Below are 21,094 nucleotides of genomic sequence, written 5' to 3' on the forward strand. Positions count from 1 at the left end.
TTTAGAAAAGGCAGAGGAACCAGAGATCAAATTGCCAACATCCGCTGGATCATTGAAAAAGCAAGGGAGCTCCAGAAAAACATATATTTCTGCTTTATTGACTATGCCAAAACCTTTGACTGTGTGGATCAGAATAAACTGTGGCAAATTCTGAAAGAAATGGGAATACCAGACCACCTGACTTGCCTCTTGAGAAACCTATATGCAGGTCAGGAAGCAACAGTTAGAACTGGACATGGAACAACAGACTGGTTCCAAATAGGAAAAGGAGTACGTCAAGGCTGTATATTGTCACCCTGCTTATTTAACTTATATGCAGAGTGCATCATGAGAAATGCTGGGCTGGAAGAAACACAAGCTGGAATCAAGATTGCTGGGAGAAATATCAATAACCTCAGATGTGCAGATGACACCATCCTTATGGTAGAAAGTGAAGAGGAACTAAAAAGCCTCTTGATGAAAGTGAAAGAGGAGAGCGAAAAAGTTGGCTTAAAGCTCAACATTCAGAAAACTAAGATCATGGCTTCTGGTCCCATCTCTTCATGGGAAATAGATGAGGAAACAGTGGAAACAGTGTCAGACTTTATTTTTTTGGGCTCCAAAATCACTGCAGATGGTGACTGCAGCCATGAATTAAAAGATTCTTACTCCTTGGAAGGAAAGTTATGACCAACCTAGGTAGCATATTCAAAAGCAGAGACATTACTTTGCCAACAAAGGTACATCTAGTCAAGTCTATGGTTTTTCCAGTGGTCATGTATGGATGTGAGAGTTGGACTGTGGAGAAAGCTGAGTGCCGAAGAATTGATGCTTTGAACTGTGGTGTTGGAGAAGACTCTTGAGAGTCCCTTGGACTTCAAGGAGATCCAACAAGTCCATCGGTCCTGGATGTTCATTGGAAGGACTGATGCTAAAGCTGAAACTCCAATACTTTGGCCACCTCATGTGAAGAGTTGACTCATTGGAAAAGACCTTGATGCTGGGAGGGATTGGGGGCAGGAGGAGAAGGGGACGACAAAGGATGAGATGGCTGGATGGCATCACCGACTCGATGGACATGAGTTTGAGTGAACTCCAGGTGTTGGTGATGGACAGGGAGGCCTGGCGTGCTGAGATTCATGGGGTCGCAAAGAGTTGGACACAACTAGGCAACTGAACTGAACTGAACTGAACTGAATCTTTCTTTAAATGTATTTTTGTCTTCTATTTCATTGATTTATATTCTTATGTTTATTATCTTGAGTTTACTCTTTTTCTGGCTTCTTAAATTAGAAACAATAATTTTCAGCCTTTCTTCTCTTCTAATATAAGTATGTAAGACTACAAGCATTTTATTCAAGCCCTGCTCTTGCTGCATGCTATGTTTCTATATATAATGCTTTCTTACCATTTTCTCTGAGTATTTTCATTGAAATTTGTTACTATAAACCTGAAATGTACCTATCTGCCAAATTGTGTGATTTTTCCCAATGGTCTGAGTATAGGTACAGAACAAGTGGAAAATTGAGGACAATCCAGACTTTCAGTTTTGCCAGCAAATACACCCTAACCACTGTATCTAATTTCACACCTCACCTCCACTCTCATTTTCTTCCTGCATCTCATTAAGTAGTCTTTATTTAGAAACTGCATCTCTCATTACACTTTCTTCATTTCACTTTTGCATCTGTCACACACACAGGCCATCACTAAATGTCATTGCCTAAATTGACTTATCATACTGTGGGCCATAAGAGTTTCAGCTATTTTGACAAGAATGTTTGCAGGATGAAGGACGGAATTTAAACTAGGTGGGAAGAAAAGTCAAAATAAACAGGAGCTATTTAGTAGGCAAGTGGTAGTGGCCTCAATGGACTGGATGTCCCAGTGAAATGAAATGAACTGGTGATGAGTCACCAAGTAACTAGGATTGAAATTTAGAAGGCTGTTTGAGAATGAATCATCTAGATTTAATATCTTAGGGGTAGAACAGTTGTAAGTGGAGTTATCATAATCTGATAATTCCATCCTCACAGATGGGTGAAGGATAATAGAAGAGAAGGACAAAAAAGGAGGTTCCTGAATGTTGGCTGAGTAGTTTCACATAAGAAATGAAGTCTTCTCAGTTGATGACCAAAATTAGAGGGTAAGGAATTCTGTAAGACAGTTGTCAAAGGCTTCAGTGCATAAGAAAACATGACAGTAAATTTGGAGTTCATAGCGATAAGAACAAGCCATAGTTCAGTTAAATGGCCTAAGCCACATGGAAGTAGGAATCCTTCATGAGTTTGGAGGTGTGGACTGGAAGGACAGTGAAAATCAAGGAGAAACTGACCTTGCCTTTTGGACTCTGAGAGGCATAAAGATCAAGAGAATAAAAGTGACTGTTTAAGAGAGTTGTAGGGGAGAGCCAGGTTTCAGTTAGGACCAGGAGGTGTCTAAAACCCTTGGTAAAAAGGTACTTTTCTGAAAATACACCTTATGTCTCCAGCGCATCTTATCTACCACATATTTCATTAAACACTTCCTATGACATTTCCTCCCTGCTTCTTCCTTGGTAGCCTATATTTCATTAGACTCCCCATCTCTTATTACTAGCCTGAATTTTATTATCCCATGTCAAGGCATATTGCATCTCATCCATCACATATACCATCACTAAATAGGGATGTGAATCCCAAAGCCAGATCTAAGCCAGGAGAAGTATGATGGACCAGAGTCAAGAAACTTATGCTAGAGGTTTGAAGAATTGGTTGGTTCAGATATCATAAAGAGTTTGTGAAATCATACAAATGTATTTTCAAATTTGGGGATATTTTATATATAAGAAAATAGCATTTACTATAATGGGTTTTCTAAGAACCCAAGCTAGCCTATATCTCATGGCAAATAGTGGAGGTGCTATAAGTTCTTTCATTCTTTTATACAACATATTTATTGAGTGTGGAAAATACACGCAATACCAAGTCTAATGGCCTGAGCCCTGGTCTCTAAGATCTCACAGTTAAGTGGGGCAGATAGATATATGAATACATTCTCTAAGTTCAAATGGTAAGTGCGCTAACAAAAATAAATGGCTGTCTGGGTGTAATAATAAAAACCACAGTTTTTTTAAACCAGAATTGAATATAAGCACATTGGAAGACTGACATGTATATTAAAGCCAAACATATGAAAAGTGAAAGTCGGTTGCATCCAACACTTTATGACCCCATGAACCGTAGCCCACCAGGTTCCTCTGTCCATGGTACTCTCCAGGCAAGAATACTGGAGTAGGTAGCCATTTCCTCCAGGGGATCTTCCCAACCCAGGGATCAAACCCAGGTCTCCTACACTGCAGGCAGACTCTACCATTTGAGCCACCAGTGAAGCCCAAAGTTTAATATATGCTTTACCTGTAACCCAAACCCACTCCTGTATAGACACCCAGCAGAAATGTGCCCATATGTTCACCAGAAGATGTACACAAGGATGTTCATAGCAGCACTATTTATAGTATTCGAAAGATAAAATTACTCAAATATCAACAGTAGAATGGGAAAAACCAGTTGAAGTATGTTCATACAATAGATTTTACAGCAATGAGAATGAATGAATCTTGTATACACATAATAATATGGATGAATTTCATACACATGATATTGAACCAAAGAAAACTCAAAAGAATATACAGTGTATGATTCCATTTATGTAAAATTAAAAAGCAGCCAAGACTAATCTATGATGTTAGAAGTTAGGAAGCTGGGAGAAGGAAGCTACAAAGCTGAGAATCTTCTGTTTCTTTCTTTCTTTTTTTTTTATTCTTCCACGTCTTGATCTGGGTACTAGTTACATGGGTATATGAACCTTATGAAAATTCATTGTACTATCTACTTAGAATTTGTACACTTTCCTGTGGGTATGTTACACGTCAATTAAAAAACACAAAACCAAAAGGAACCCTGATTTTGGCTTCTTCTGCCTTTTAACATGATTCGTATTATGGAGGAAATAAATCTGTTCTTCTCTCTGCTGTTAATAGAGCCCAGCAGTAGAGGGGAAGAGGAGAAACCTGAATGTAAGCCTGTTATTCATAGAGCACATTAGTCTGGCTATGTGAAGGAAGGGCTTCCCTGGTGGTTCAGTGGTAAGGAATCCTCCTGTCAATGAAGGAGACCCGAGTTCCATCCCTGGGTCAGGAAGATCCCCTGGAGAAGAAACTAGCAACCCTCTCCAGTATTCTTGCCTGGGAAATCCCATGGACAGAGGAGCCTGGCGGGCTACAGTCCATGGTGTGGTAAAAGATTGGACACGACTTAGCGACTGAACAACAATGTGAAGGAAGGTCCTGAACTGAGTTTGGTATTAGGGGGCTAGATGTAATTGAGTTACTCTTCATAATCACATAGATCATAATCACATAGAAGGATTTTTTTTTTTTCAGGGATTGTAAGAGATGGTGATGAAATAGGACAGGGTAATTGACAGGAAATTAGAGCCTGAATTGGCAGAAATAGTCTTGCATCTATTTGAGAAAGGGGAAGTGCCAATATTAAAGTTAAGTGCTCTTCAGAGCTATCATGTAAGTCCACCCTTTACAAATACTTATAAGCATTCAGTAAATCTGCTACATCTGTAGTTATACTGGGACCTTCTTGTAAATGTTAAGGATAAGTGAACTCTCCCCATCTGAGTAACTTGGAGAATAGGGAAAGGGACACCACAGGGGTTAAATTGACACAGATCCAGAGTCACACAAAAACAGAAGTGCAGAGCCAGGAGGGACCATGGAAACAGAGCCCTGGATCTAGCATATGGATTAGAGCAGTTTTTTTTAAATCGTTTTTTAAATTGAAGTATAGTTCACTTATAATATGTTAGTTTCAGGTGTACACCAAAGTGACTTAATTCTGTATATATATTTTTCCTGTTCAGATTCTTTTCCATTATAGGTTATTGTAAGATATTGAAAGTTCCCTGTGTTGTACTGTTGCCCATCTATTTTATATATATAGTAGTGTGTATATGTTCGGAGAAGGCAATGGCACCCCACTCCAGTACTCCTGCCTGGAAAATCCCATGGACGGAGGAGCCTGGTAGGCTGCAGTCCAAGGGGTTGCTAGGAGTCGGACACAACTGAGCGACTTCCCTTTCACTTTTCACTTTCATGCATTGGAGAAGGAAATGGCAACCGACTCCAGTGTTCTTGCCTGGAGAATCCCGGGGACAGGTGAGCCTGGTGGGCTGCTGTCTCTGGGGTCGCACAGAGTCGGACACGACTGAAGCGACTTAGCAGCAGCAGCAGCAGTGTGTATATGTTAATCCCAAACTTCCAATTTAATTCTCCACCTGCCCCCAATCCTGCTGTTTTCTTTGGTAACCATAAGATTTTTTTTATGTCTGAGAGTCTGTAAATAAGTATTTGCATCATTTTTATATTCCACTTACAAGTGATGTCATATATTTGTCTTTCTTTGTCTGACTTCCTTCGCTTCACATGATCATCTCTAGGTCCATTCATGTTGCTACAAATGGCATTTCATGCTTCTTTATGGCTAATGTTCCAGTGTATATATGTACCACATCTTTTCCCTTTTTTTAGTGGTTTTAAGAAGACTTTCAAGTATATGTAAATACTATAAAAATGTATGTGTATGTGTGCATTGGATAACAAGATAAAATATACTTTTAAAATACGGGTCATAGTCAAAAAAATTTGAAAGACTCTGGACAAGAGGCTTAAAACAACGTCTAGGTTACTCTTAGGGGTGCAGAAGAGCGAGCATAAGGAGACTATTTTACCAAGAGTAGCTAGTGGGAAGCTTCTGTGTAGCACAGGAAACTCACCCGAGTGCTCTCTGACAGCCTAGAGGGGTGAGATGGAGTGGGAGGGAGGCTCAAGAAGGAGGGACATATGTATACCTGTGGCTGATTTATGTTGATGTATGGCAGAAACCAACACAACATTATAAAGCAATTATCATCCAATTAAAAATAAATAAAATTTTTTTAAAAAGGAGACTATTTCACCAAGAAAGAGATGCATCAGCTAGGTCTTAAAGGACTGTAGAGGATGTGAAGGACTTCCTAGAGGGAGCACATGTACAAAGGCATTTTGGAGGACTAGCAAGAGGTTCATGAGGATGAAGCCTCACATAGGTGGGGAGGCATGCAGAAGATGAAGATGGAGAGGAAAGTGGACTGGGGCTCTATTGTGAAGGATCTCATACATCAAAAGTGAGCAGCCTGAAGAAGTTCTTTTTTAAAGAAAGATGACCCTAGCATTTGGTTCCCCTTGAAGCTGCCAGAGAATAATGATTACAGTACCATTTATTGAGTATATACAACGAATCAATATTGAACTTCTTACTATTCATTAGCTCAATTATGGATTAGTATAATAACCTCTCATATGGTAGGCATTGTAATTATCCCCATTTGACAGATGAGCAAACTGAGGTTCAGCAGCTTGAAGTTGCTGCAGGTCATACATCTATCAAGTGGAAGGGATGGGTAGGTCTGTCTGACTCTAAAACTAATTCACTTAACCACTTCATAATGATGGAGCCTCTAGAGGGGACTGACAGACAGCAGTCTCTTCACCTGGCTAGAGACCAAAGGCAGAGAATGCTTGGCTCTCACTCTTCAGCTAGTGCCTCACATCCAAGCAGACTGCTTTTTATACCTCTAGCTGCATGTGTGTGCACACTCAGTTGTGTCTGACTCTTCGAGATCTCAAGTACTTTAGCCCACCAGGCTCCTCTGTCCATAGGATTTTCCAGGCAAGAATCTGGAGTGTGTTGCCATTTCCTACTCCAGGGGATCTTCCTGATCCAGGGATCGAACCTGGGTGTCCTTCATTGGCAGGCGGATTCTTTACCACTGAGCCACCTGGGAAGCCCTTATACCTTTGCAGGTTGGAGGAAATGGCTGGAGAGGAGCCATGCCAGCACCTGTACTGTCTTGCTCCTTTCATCAACTCTTCTGTCTCTAGCCCTCTCCCTGCTTTGGCCTGACAGCTTTCTTATGTCTCTGCTTCTTTTTAAAAAAAATTTTTTTTGGCCTTGCTGCATGGCATGAGGTATCTTAATTCCCCAACCAGGGATGGAACTGGTAGCCCCTGCAGAGGAAGTGCAGAGTCCTAACCACTGGACTGCCGAGAAGATTCCATGTCTCTATTTATAAAACAGGGATAATAGTTATGTTTTATTAGGTATATAATGGTAATTCCACAATTCTTTTTAAAAACACTTTGAGAATAAATTAGTTCTTCATTTTGTCATTTTTTCACTTGCATTTTGGGGTACATCATTACAGGTAAATTCCCAAGAGTCAGCTGTCTTCTGTTATATTTATATTTCTCATTTACATATGGACACTGTTAGGCACTAGGCTATTAAAGTGAAATGGCAAACTACTCCCTTAGCTTAGTTCTTAATAAACCCACCACAGCATCTCCTTCTCTGGTCTCAGTAGTCAGCCTCAGAAGTGGGCAAGTTAAGCAACTACCAACTTACAGATATGAAAGATGATAAAGGGTCTCTATGTAAAAATGCCTTCCCTCACCTGTAATTCTAATTCTACACACTTCCCAACAGCCTCCTTGAAAAGACATAACCTTTCCTACTTGCTTTAGGTATGAGGTTACCTGAGAAGGATTATTTATTAGCTAATTAGCCTGTCACAGAAACCCCACCTGCTTCCAATATCACCCAGAATAGCAGAAGGTCCTGAAAGAATGACACCCAGGATGATATGATTTGATGGTTAAGGGAGCAGGTAGAGGAGATGGAAGTGGAGTTAGAAATTAAAGGAAGGAGAGGACTTCCCTGGTGACCCATGGGTTAAGAATCTGCCTACCAATGCAGAGCACACAGTTCAATCCCTGATCCAGGAAGATCCCACATGCTGCAGAGCAACTAAGCCTGCAAGCCGCAACGACTGAAGCCTCTGTGCCCTAGACCCTGTGTCCCACAAGAGAAGCCACCATGATCAGAAATCCACGCACTGCAACCAAGAGTAGCCCCAAAGTCCAAGCACAGCAGCAGAGAGCCAGTGCAACCAAAAATAAATAAAAGAATCAAGGGAAGGAAAGACCCAGAATCTCAGCACCACTAAGAATTGCAGAACCTTTGGGCAGCCTAAGGAATTAAAGACATACACCTCTCTAAGAGAAATTTTTAAAAGAGGGAGTTAGTCTTTAATGAGTACAGAGTTTCAGCCAGGGAAAATGAAAAAGTTCTAGAGATGGATGGTGATGGTGGTTGCTTAAGAACGTGAATTCCACAAAACCGTAGATTTTTAAATGGTTAAAATGGTAAGTTTTATGATATGTATCCTATTAGTACTTTCTAGACAATCTGTGAGGGAGATGAAGGCAGTCAAGGCTGTTTTCACCAGTCCTTTGCCTTAGGTAATATAGTAGTCAGCCTTCAAGTTGGCTCCAGTGACCCTTACCTCCTAGTATCCACTCTTCTGTGTTGTCCCCTCCCACACTGGGTTGGGCTGACATGAGTAACCATAGGACACAGCAGAGATGACCCCAAAATGATCTTCCCAGGCTAGGTCATAAAGGGTATTGCAACGTCTAACTGATTTCTCTTCTGGATCTTTTGCTCTAGAGAGAGTGAGCTGCCGTGTTCTGAGGACATGCAAGCAGTGTATGGAGAGGTCCAGGGATGAGAAACTAATGCCCCATCCAACAGCCAGCACGAAGCTGCCAACCAAGTGAGGAGCCACCTTGGAAGCAGGTTTCCAGCAGCCCCAGTCAACATCTGTACTGCAACCTCATGACACAAAGCCAGAACCACCCAGCTAAGCTGCTTCCAAATTCCTGACCCACAGCAATGTGAGGTAATGTTTATAGTTGTTTGTTTTATAGTTGGTTTAAGCCACAAATTTTGGAGTCATCTTACACAGACATGATAACTAATACAGAGAGCGTGGGGACACTTCAACTGCCCGAGGCTGTTGTGTCTTCAGTCATCTATGTATCTTTTTTTGTTCCTGGGAAATTTTGCAGCTTCTTAAATGTATTCCATGATCCCATTTACATTAAAATTGCACTTGGGCTTCCCTGATGGCTCAGATGGTAAAGAATGTGCCTGCAATGCAGGAGACATAAGAGATGCGGGTTCAGTCCTTGGGTTGGAAAGATCCCCTGGAGAAGGGAATGGCTATTCACTCCAGTATTCTCACCTGGAGAATTCCATGGACAGAGGAGGCTGGGGTTCCAGTCCATGGGGTCACAAAGAATTGGACACGACTGAACGACTAACACATTCTTTCTTTCTTTTCCTTACTTGTTTTGAATACCCAACAAGTGACTTAAACATATTTCCCAAGATTGGAGGGGCCTTGCTGAATTTCAGATAGTTAAGGCCAGGAAGAGCAATTCCTAACATAATACATCTTATCAGATAATGTGAATGTTTTTCCTTTAAACACTTTAGGTGAAATGCTTGAAGACAGGCTAGTGTCTTCAATCATTTTACTCTTTAACATATGTGAACACTCTTCCAATATGTTTGTATAAAAAAGAGGAGTCAAATAAACAAATCAGATGCTAGCTAACTAAATAGAACAAGCCAGTTGAAGAACTTTGTGAGGGCTAACTTCCTTTCTCTTAGCTCTGTATGTATACCTACCTAGAATTCTTATCTCTGCATCTGTGAGTCTCCAGTTTTTCAGCCCAAGCTTGACGAGCTGTGGGACCCTCTCCAGTTGCTCCAACAGTCTGGCCAGACTGACTCGTACATCACCACACCAGGGCAGCATCAGAACGGTTAGCTGTTCTAAGATATGCAGCCTGTCAACTTGAAGAACGAGGGAGCAGTTTCAGAAATTGGATCCATCTCAAAATTGATAAAGGATGAAGGGATGTGAGAGAAGGAATGACTATTATCTCTGAAGCCTGCTCAGTGGGCAACAAGAATCTACTTGTTTTTTTGTTAATATTTTTATGGGACGTGTTCAAAAATATACAAAAATATATAAAACTATATGTACTAATATGCCAACTTTCAACAAAAACCAAATCATGGATAATCTTGTTTCATTGTCATCAAATTCCTTCCCTTCTATATTATTTTGAAACAAATCTCAGACAGTAAGTACCAGGTTGTTTTATTTTAACATAATCACAGAATTGTTATCACAGCTTAAAAATCTTATTACTAACTTCTTAAGCAAAATTGCCTGGAATGTCACTCTCAGACACTAGCTCCCTGGAAGGAGGCAAGCAAGTGGGAATCTCAGGTGCAATGATATGGGAAAACTAATAACTCAAAAACCATTGGCCTGTATTCTTCAAGAGTAGTTTAGAAAAGGGCTACATTGACTTATGTAATGACTTTCACTTTCACTGAGGTCCATCTAGTAAGGCGTATGTGGATAAACGAAACTGCAGGAGTCAGGCTCTGCTTTTCTGACCTTTTGAGTATTTGGTTTTGGCTAAATTGTCATTCTTACTTAGTTGCTGAAGAGCTTCTTTTCCATCTTTTTCCAGATGATTTTCAGATAAATCAAGAATGCTCAGTCTGGCCAGGTTATGAAGATTCTGAGCTGGAAAAAAGAAATTTCAATCCAAAACAAGACTTTCAGGGAACTAAAGTGCATTTTAAAATATCCTTAGAAGAATTCTGAGCCCCTGTTTTCTTTGTTGGCAGCATACAAAACATTATTTCACTTGATTAATATAATTATTCCAAAAACGTCTCTGGAAAGATTTAACCCCCGCTTGCCACAACTATGATTGATGCACATATATTTCCTGGTCCTAAGTTCTGATTAAAAAACTTCAATTCACCATAAGCCTAATGCAGCCTGGAAGACAGTTTTTATGTCATTTTAGTAAAGTCACTCTGCTTTTCTAGGCTTCAGTCAGCAGCTTCATCATTAGAATGAGGAAGTTGAAATGGATAAACTCTTGAGGTTGCTTACAATTCTAAATACCCTATCATGCAGGAGAAACAAAGGAACAAAACCAGATAAGATGGGCTGTTCTTTGTGTACTCAGTTTAGGTAATTTTGTTAATGTCATAGTTGTGATGCTAATAATAAAAACTTAGAAATTAAAAAAGACAGATGAGAAAAACAGAAAATAAATAGCAAAATGGCAGCTGGAAACCTATTCATATAAATAATTATATTAACGGGATTAAACATTCCAATTAAAGACAAAGATGAATAAAACTAGATTTTCTTTTTTAAAGCAAGACCCAACTCCATGCTATCTATAAGAGATGTATTTTAATAACAAAAATACAAATATATTGAGGTTAAAATTTGGGGAAACTATATTACATGTAAACATTAATCATAAATGCCATTGTTAGGCGGTTAGAATAGGAAAAAGGAGTCCAAGAAAGGGGAAAGCCCATGAAAAAGGAACAAAGGAAAATTTTGAGGACTGGAGTGAGAACCTCAGGTGAAACAAACACACCCTCTTCCTGGCTAGCCCTAATTTGCATATGGCAGGCTCAGAAGGTAGGAGACAAAAACGTGAAAAAGAGGGAGTCAAAACAGGTGGGGCCTCTCCTCTGGGGTCAGCCCGCCTTCACACCTCAAGGGTGCACTATCCTTTGTTTGCTGAATACAACTCTGAGCTGTAACACTGGTCCACCATTTCAAATCTTTGTTGCGGCAAGACAGAACTGACGAAATTACACTCTCCTGACACTATCATTCTAGTGAGGAACTGCTTAATTCTTTTCTTCATTTTCATATATTTATCATGGTTGTTTAATTTAGTTGAAGTTTTTCCTATCAAGACTGATTGGAAATATCCCCGTTAGAAATTAGTCAGTTTTTTAATGAATACATACTCTTGTTATAATATTAGCTATTATTATTTTTAATCAATCATATGAACCCTTTTCTTAGAGTAAAGTATCTTCTGTGATTTGGTTTCAAATACAAAGCCTGGGACTTCCCTGGTGGCTCAGTGGTAAAGAATCTGCCTGCCCATGCAAGACACATGGATTCCATCCCTGGTCCAGGTTGATTCCACATGCCACAGAACTACTAAGCCCGTGCACGACAGCTACTGAGCCTGTGCTCTAGGGCCTTGGAGCCACAACTACCGAAGCCTGTGTTCCCCAGAGCCTGTGCTCCTCAACAAGAGAAGCCACTTCAGTAAGAAAGCAACTAGAAAGTAGCCCCTACTTATGGCAAATAGAGAAAAGCCCAAGCAGCAACAAAGACCCAACAGAGCCTAAACAAATAAATAATTTTTTAAAACCTGCAGAGCTCCTCTTAAAAAGGGTACAGCTAGTATTTTCAGTTCTAAACCTGTCTCTCCCCAGGGCAAGTGAAGAAGTAAAGGAGTGTGCTCATCATTCTTATGCCTCTCATTGTTTGTCTGGCCTTTTCTAATCCCTAGGTATCTGCAACTTTTGGTTTACACTGGTGTATACATAATTTTCTTAGGAAAGTTTACAGATTCTTAGCAGTTGTTTATTCTGTTTTTTTAAAGGGCTAGACCATCTTTTCCCCAAAATCCTAAATTTAAAAAAACATCTAAATTGACCATATCTAGTTTATCCAGAAATATGCAAAAGTTTCTCCATACTTGGTATATACACCCTTTAGGAACTCAAGACTCAGCTCTTATATTGATGCATATTACCTCCATCTTAACCAGGCAATAGGTAAGAATTAGGACAGAGAACATTTAAGAAAATCCTTCTCTCTCTGCTTCTCAATCACTTATTTATCCATTCAATCAAAATTTTATTAAGCAGTTATTAGATAACAGAATGTGCCAAGTTTCAATCACTCATTTCTTATTTTCTTCCTCTTTACCCTCTCTTGGGCTTCCCTGGTGGCTCAGCTGATAAAGAATCCACCAGCAGTACGGGAGACCTGGGTTCGATTCCTGGGTTGGGGAGATCCTCTAGAGAAGGGAACAGCCACCCACTCCAGTATTCTGGCCTGGAGAATTCCATGGACTATATAGTTCATGGGGTCTCAAAGAGTAGGACACAACTGAGTGACTTTCACTTTCACTTACCCTCTCTTAAAATGACATCTTCAATTATCCCCAAATTCTCTCCTATTATTCATCCATAATAAATTTTCATTCCAATCACAGAGATCATAAAAATAGGTTAGATACTACCTAGCAGTCTTTATTATCTTTTCCAATTTCTCTAAAGACTAAATTTCCATTTGAGAGATTTAGCATGCCTTGGTATAAACATATCACATGTTTTCTTACACTGTTTTCATTCAATTATAGGCAGCAGTTACCTAGGGTTTTCACAGCATTTCCTGACAGGCAGCAGGAGACTAATTGAATTTCTTTAAGGTCACAGGGTTCAGCTGATAGAGACTTGACTATGTAATCCATTCCTTCCCCTATATCAGACAAGTGGGTCAAACGAAGTAAGCACATCTTTTTCAGATTTGTCAGACCTTTGGCTGCAAACCAATGGAAAGGAAATGCATTAGGACAGCAAGTACATAAAGGCCTTCTTGCAGTGTATAAACACAGTGTCAGAGTCTTAACTGTTCTTATTATTAAACATATTAATAAAAATAATAGAGAAAACAAAAATCTGACCTAGTTTTAAAGCATCTTCCTCATTCATCTGAATATTATCCAGTATGAGCTTCATAAGATTCTTCAAATTACCTAAATTGTCAGTCAGACCACCTGCCAAAAGAAAAGGGATTGGTGTTCAGGTGTCATTTACTAGATTTCTGTGACCAATCAAAAGAAATTTGTTCTACTATGGGCAAGAAATGTTCATGAAATTGAAACACAAATATATAATTTTTGGTCAGAGATAGAATCATGTCTTCCCAATATAATGGAATTACACTGGAAAGGTAATTGGGAAATCTCCAAACAGGTGGAAATTAAACAACACACTTTTATACAAGCATCAAATAAGTCTCAAGGAAAATTGGATAATATTTTGAAAAAAATTTTTTAAAAACTAAAATATATCAAAATCACAGATTAACAGTTGCTTAAAGGGAGATTTAGAGCATTGAATACTTATATTAGAAATAAGGAAAATTTTCAAATCAGTAACCTAAGCTTACTTAAGAAACCAGACAGAGAGGAGCAACATAAACCCAATGGAAGAAGAAGCAATGCAATAATAAAGGGCAGAAATCAATAAAAAATTGCAAACATAAACAATAGGGGAAAATCAATGTAAATTAAAAGCTGTATCCATGAAAAGATCAATAAATTTGATAAATTTCTAGCAAGACTGATAAATAAAAAATGAAGAAAAACAAATTACAAATATCAGAAATGAAAAGGAAGATAACAATACAGAAATCACAGATGTTAAAAGAACAAAGAAAAATATGCATAAATTTGACAACACAGATGTGTGTGTTTTAGTCACTCAGTCGTGTCTGACTCTTGTGACCTCGTGGACTGTATGTAGCCCATCAGGCTCTTCTGTCCATAGGATTTTTATAGATAAAACTACACAATTTCTTTTTTTAATTAATTAATTTATTTTAATTGGAGGATAATTTCTTTACAATATTGAGGTGATTTTTGCCATACATCAATATGAATCACCCACGGGTGCACATGTGTCTCCCTGTCCTGAACCTGCCTCCTACCTCCCTCCCCACCTCACCCCAGAGCACCGACTTTGAGTACCCTGCTTCATACATCAAACTTGCACTGAAAACTACACAATTTCTTGAAAGCCCCAAGCTACTAAAATTTATCCAACATTACATAAATAACCTGAATAGTCCTATGTAACTAAGGACATTGAATTTGTAGTTTAAAATTTTCTCAAAAAAGAAAGCTTCAAGCACAGATAATTTAACTTGCAAATTCTACCAAACATTCAAAGAAGAAATAACATCAATTCTACACAATAACTATCAGGAAACAGAAACACAGGCAACACTTCCCAACTCATTTTATGAAGCTACCATTAACCAACGTGAAACTCAGACCAAGAAAGTAAAACAAAAGAAAACTTTGAAGCAGTATCTCTCATGAACATAGAAGCCAAAATTCTCAACAAAATATTACCAAGGAGTCCAGTCATGCATAAAAAGAATATTATACTACCACCAAGTGAGCTTCATACAGGAGTGCAGGATTGTTTTGATATTTGAAAATCAATCCATGTAATTCACTATATTAACAGTCTAGAGAAGAAAAATGAAATGATCATATAAATTGACACAGCGAAAATATTTGTCATAATCTAATAACTATTCATGAGAAAAACCCTCAGCCACCTAGGAATAGAAGGAAACTTCCTCAACCTGACAAAAGGCATCTCAAAAAAAAACAAAAAATGACAATGAATGTCATACTTAATAGTGAAAGTCTGAATGCTTTCTCCCTAAGATCAGAAACAAGGGAGGATATTCACTCTCATCTCTTCTGTTCAGCACTATGTACTACAAGTCATAATGCAATAAGGCAAGACAATGAAATGAAAAGTATACAAATTGGAATGGAAGAAATAAAGATATTCTTTTTGGAGGGGACATGAAATAAGTTTATCATAGATACAGAGTACAATATCAACACACACAAAAATCAATTGTACTTCTGCTGCAGGGTAGCGACTGACTCCCTGCAGGGGTACCTTTCAGGGGTACTGACTGTGGCAGTGCGAGCATGGGAACTTTGAAGGAGGTCCCCATTATCTTCATTACCTCCAGCATAGTTTGGTCTCAGGTCAAACAACAGGGAGGGAACACAGTCCTGCCCATCAACAGAAAATTGGATTAAAGATTTACTGAGCATACCATAACAAAACCCAGTTTCTCCCACAGTCAGTCTCTCCCATCAGGAAGCTTCCATAAGCCTCTTATCCTTATCTGTCAGAAGGCAGACAGAATGAAAACCAAAATCACAGAAAACTAATCAAACTGATCCCATGGACCACTACTACTGCTACTGCTAAGTCACTTCAGTCATGTCCGACTCTGTGCAACCCCACAGATGGCAGCCCACCAGGCTTCCCCATCCCTGGGATTCTCCAGGCAAGAACACTGGAGTGGGTTGCCATTCTCTTCTCCAATGCGTGAAAGTGAAAAGTGAAAGTGAAGTCCCTCAGTCCTGTCCAACCCTCAGCGACCCCATGGACTGCAGCCTTCCAGGCTCCTCCATCCATGGGATTTTCCAGGCAAGAGTACTGGAGTGGGGTGCCATTGCCTTCTCCGATTGTCTAACTCAATGAAACTATGAGCAATGCTGTATAGGGCCACCCAATATGGACAGGTCATGGTGGAGAGTTCTGACAAAACATGGCCCACTGGAGAAGGGAATGGCAAGCCACTTCAGTACTCTTACCTTGAGAACCCCATGAACAGTATGAAAAGGCAAAAAGATAGGACACTGAAAGATGAATTCCACAGGTCGGTAGGTGCACAATATGCTACTGGAGGAGTGGAGAAATAACTCCAGAAAGAATGAAGAGACGAAGCCAAAGCAAAAACAACACCCAGTTGTGGATGTGACTGGTGATGGAAGTAAAGTCCAGTACTGTAAAGAGCAATATTGCATAGGAACCTAGAATGTTGAGTCCATGAATCAGGGTAAATTAGAAGTGGTCAAACAGGAGATGGCAAGAGTGAGCATCGACATTTTAGGAATCAGTGAACTAAAATGGACTGAAATGGGCAAATTTAACTCAGATGACCATTATATCTACTACTGTGGGCAAGAATCCCTTAGAAGAAATGGAGTAGCCCTTATAGTCAATAAAAGAGTCCAAAATGCAGTTCTTGGATGCAATCTCAAAAACGACAGAATGATTTTTGTTCATTTCCAAGGCAAACCATTCAGTATCACAGTGATCTAAGTCTGTGTTTCAACCAGTAATGCTGAAGAAGCTGAAGTTGTGGTTCTATGAAGACCTGCAAGACCTTCTAGAACTAACACCCAAAAAGATGTCCTTTTCATTTTAGGGGACTGGAATGCAAAAGTAGGAAGTCAGGAAACACCTGGAGTAACAGGCAAATTTGGCCTTGGAGTACAAAATGAAGCCAGGCAAAGGCTAACAGAGTTTTGCAAAGAGAATGCACTGGTCATAGCAAACACCCTCTTCTAACAACACAAGAGAAGACTCTACACATGGACATCACCAGATGGTCAATACCAAAATCAGACTGATTTTATTCTTTGCAGCCAAAGATGGAGAAGCTCTATACAGTCAGCAGAAATGAGACTGGGAGCTGATTGTGGCTCAGATCATGAACTCATTGCCAAATTCAGACTTAAGTTGAAGAAAGTAGGGAAAACCACTAGACCATTCAGGTATGACCTCAATCAAATCCCTTACGATTATACAATGCAAGTAATAAATAGATTCAAGGGATTATATCTGATAGAGTGCCTGAAGAACTATGGATAGAGGTTCGTGGCATTGTACAGGAGGCAGTGATCAAGACCATCCCCAAGAAAAAGAAATGAAAAAAGGCAAAATGGTTGTCTGCGGAGGCCTTACAAATAGTTGAGAAAAGAAGAGAAGCTAAAGGCAAAGGAGAAAAGGAAAGAGATACCCATTTGAATGGAGAGTTCCAAGGATTAGCAAGGAGAGATAAGACAGCCTTCCTCAGTGATCAATGCAAAGAAATAGAGGAAAACAACAGAATGGGAAAGGCTAGAGATCTCTTCAAGAAAATTAGAGATACCAAGGGGACCATTTCATGCAAAGATGGGCACGATAAAGGACAGAAATGGTATGGACCTAACAGAAGCAGAAGATATTAAGAAGCAGTGGCAACAATACATAGAAGTACTATACAAAAAAAGATCTTCATGACCCAGATTAACCATGATGGTGTGATCACTCACCTAGAGCCAGACATCCTGGAATGCAAAGTCAAGTGGGCCTTAGGAAGTATCACTAGAAACAAAGCTAGTGGAGGTGATAGAATTCCAGTGGAGCTCTTTCAAATCCTAAAAGATGATGCTGTGAAAGTGCTGCACTCAGTATGCCAGCAAATATGGAAAACTCATCAGTGGCCACAGGACTGGAAAAGGTCACTTTAAAGGCAATGCCAAAGAATGCTCAAACTACGGCACAATTGCAATCATCTCATATGTTAGTAAAGTAATGCTCAAAATTCTCCAAGCCAGGCTTCAGCAGAATGTGAACCATGAACTTCCAGATGGTCAAGTGGGTTTAGAAAAGGCAGAGGAATCAGAGATCAAACTGCCAACATCCATTGGATCATCGAAAAAGCAAGAGAGTTCCAGAAAAACATCTTCTTCTGTTTTATTGACTATGTCAAAGCCTTTAGCTATGTGAATTGCAACAAACTGAAAAATTCTGAAAGAGATGGGAATACCGGGCCACCTTACCTGCCTCCTGAGAAATCTGTATGCAGATCAAGAAGCAATAGTTGGAACTGGACATGGAACAACAGACTGATTCCAAACTGGGAAAGGAGTATGTCAAGGCTGTATATTGTCACCCTGTTTATTTAACTTATATGCAGAGTACATCATGCGAAATGCCAGACTGGATGAAGCACAAGCTGGAATCAAGATGCCAAGAGAAATATCAATAACGTCAGATATGCAGATGACACCACCCTTATGGCAGAAAGCAAAGAAGAACTAAAGAGCCTCTTAATGAACGTGAAAGAGGAGAGTGACAGTGTTGGCTTAAAACTCAACATTCAGAAAACTAAGATCATGGCATCCAGTCCCATCACTTCATGGCAAATGGATGGGGAAACAGTGGAAACAGTGTCAGACTTTATTTTTGGGGGCTCCAAAATCACTGCCGATGGTGACTGTAGCCATGAAATTAAAAGAAGCTTGCTCCTTGGAAGAAAAGCTATGACCAACCTAGACAGCATATTAAAAAGCAGAGACATTACTTTGCCAACAAGGGTCCATCTAGTCAAAGCTATGGTTTTTCCAGTAGTCATGTATGGATATGAGATTTGGACTATAAAGAAAGCTGAGCACTGAAGAATTGATGCTTTTGAACTGTGGTGTTGGAGAAGACTCTTGAAAGTCCCTTGGACTGCAAGGAGATCCAACCAGTCAGTCCTAAAGTAAATTAATCCTGAATATTCATTGGAAGGACTGATGCTGAAACAGAAGCTTCCATACCTTGACCACCTGATGTGAAGAACTGACTCATTTGAAAAGACCCTGATGCTGGAAAAGATTGAAAGCAGGAGGAGAAGGGGATGATAGGGGATGAGATGGTTGGATGGCATCACTGACTCAATGGACATGAGTTTGAGCAGGCTCTGGGAGTTGGTGTTGGACAGGGAATCCTGGTGTGCTACAGTCCATGGGGTTACAAATAGTCAAACACGACTGAGTGACTGAACTGAACTGAATTTCTGTAGTAGCAATAAACAATTGGTAACCAGATTTTTTTTTTTTTTTTGGTAACCAGATTTTTAAAAAATATTTATTTATATTTGGCTTCACCAGGTCTTAGTTGCAGCACAAGGGATCTTGATCTTCATTGCAGCCTGCAGACTCCTAGTTGTGGCACTTGGGATCTAGTTCCATGACCTGGGATTGAACCCAGGCCCCCAGCATCGGGAGCAAGGAGTCTTAGCCACTGGACCACCAGGGAAATCCCATTAACCAGATTTTTTTAAATACCGTTTACAATAGCTCCAAAAGAATGTAAAAGGTATAAATCTAATAAAACATATACAGGATCAACATGATGAAAAATTCAAAATAATGAAAAAAAATTAAGAAAAATCTAAATAAATGGAAAGAGAAACCATGGTCATAGGTTGAAATATTCAACATAAAAATTATGTCAGTTCTCTCTAAATTAGTCTATGCATGTGTGTGCCAAGTTACTTCAGTCATATCTGACTCTTCATGAAGCTATGGACTGTAGCCCTCCAAGCTCCTCTGTCCATGGAATTCTCCAGGTAAGAAGACTAAAGTGGGTTCCATGCCCTCCTCCAGGGGGTCTTCTGGACCCAAGGATTGAACCAGTGTCTCACATCTCCTGCATTGATAGGCATGTTCTCTACCACCTGGAGAGCCCCAAATTAGTGTATGCTGCTGCTGCTAAGTCGCTTCAGTCATGTCAGACCCTGTGCGACCCCAGGGACGGCAGCCCACCAGGCTCTGCCATCCCTGGGATTCTCCAGGCTGGAGTGGGTTGCTGTTTCCTTCCCCAATGCATGAAAATGAAAAGTGAAAATGAAGTCGCTTAGTCGTGTCCGACTCTTAGCGACCCCATGGACTGCAGCCTACCAGGCTCCTCCATCCATGGGGTTTTCCAGGCAAGAGTACTGGAGTGGGTTGCCATTGCCTTCTCCGAAATTAGTCTATAGATCAATGTAATTCCAACCAAGATCTCAGGAAGAATTTTTGATGATATAAATGTGATTCTTCGGAATTCACTGCCAGTCTAGTGGTTAGAACTCTATGTTTTCACTACCAAGGGCTCAGATTCAGTCCCTGGTTGAGGAACTAAGATCCCACAGGCTACGAGCCCTAGCCAAAAAAAAAGTGATTCTAAAATTTATATGGAAGAACAAAGGAACTGGAATATTTTGTAATTTTTTAGAAAAAGGAAAATTAATTTGGAGAAATAATACTATCCAATTTTATGACTTACTGTAAAGCAAAAGTTACTAAGACAATGGAGTATTGACAAGAAATAGGCATGGGTATTGGCAAATGAAAGATCAGTGGAAAAGAGTATTCAAAATTATACCCATACAACTATAGCCAAATAATTTGGGCAAGGATAAAAAGGTTATTCAAACATGAAAGAACTGTCATTTCAATAAACAGAATAACTGGATATCCATAGGGAAGAAAAATGAACTTTGATCTAAACTTACCACTTTACACAAATGTTAACTCAAAGTACATCACAGATCTAAATGTAAAACGTAAAACTTCGAAAGAAAATATGGAAAAAATCATGTTGACCTGGGATTATGCGAAGAGTTCTTAGACATGACACCAAAAGCGTGATTCACAAAGAGAAAAAGTGGACGGCAATAAAACTTTTGTCCTATGAAAGACACTGTTAAAGAATGAAAAGACTACAGATTGGGAGAAAATATTTTCAAATCACTTATCTGACAAAGGACTTATATCCAGAATGTATTAAAAAAAACACTTAAAACTCAACACTAAGAAAACAAATTAACCCAATTAAGGATGGGGAAAAACTTG

At 39.6% G+C, this 21,094-nt stretch overlaps 1 protein-coding gene across 1 annotated transcript in view; it reads right to left on the reverse strand.

Moving 5' to 3' along the window:
* The window catches only part of NLRC4 (NLR family, CARD domain containing 4), a 52,398-nt gene that overhangs the window by 8,250 nt on the left and 23,054 nt on the right, over positions 1 to 21,094 (reverse strand). The window contains exons 5-8 of the mRNA XM_010829817.1: positions 13,523 to 13,615; positions 13,210 to 13,380; positions 10,429 to 10,521; positions 9,606 to 9,773 (exon numbers count right to left, since the gene is read on the reverse strand). Of these exons, the coding sequence (XP_010828119.1) occupies positions 9,606 to 9,773; positions 10,429 to 10,521; positions 13,210 to 13,380; positions 13,523 to 13,615 (525 nt within the window). The remainder of the gene's footprint in view (positions 1 to 9,605; positions 9,774 to 10,428; positions 10,522 to 13,209; positions 13,381 to 13,522; positions 13,616 to 21,094) is intronic.

The sequence above is a fragment of the Bison bison genome, unplaced genomic scaffold (genome assembly GCF_000754665.1).
Source record: "Bison bison bison isolate TAMUID 2011002044 unplaced genomic scaffold, Bison_UMD1.0 scf7180017864508, whole genome shotgun sequence".
In the NCBI taxonomy this organism is placed as follows: Eukaryota; Metazoa; Chordata; class Mammalia; order Artiodactyla; family Bovidae; genus Bison; species Bison bison.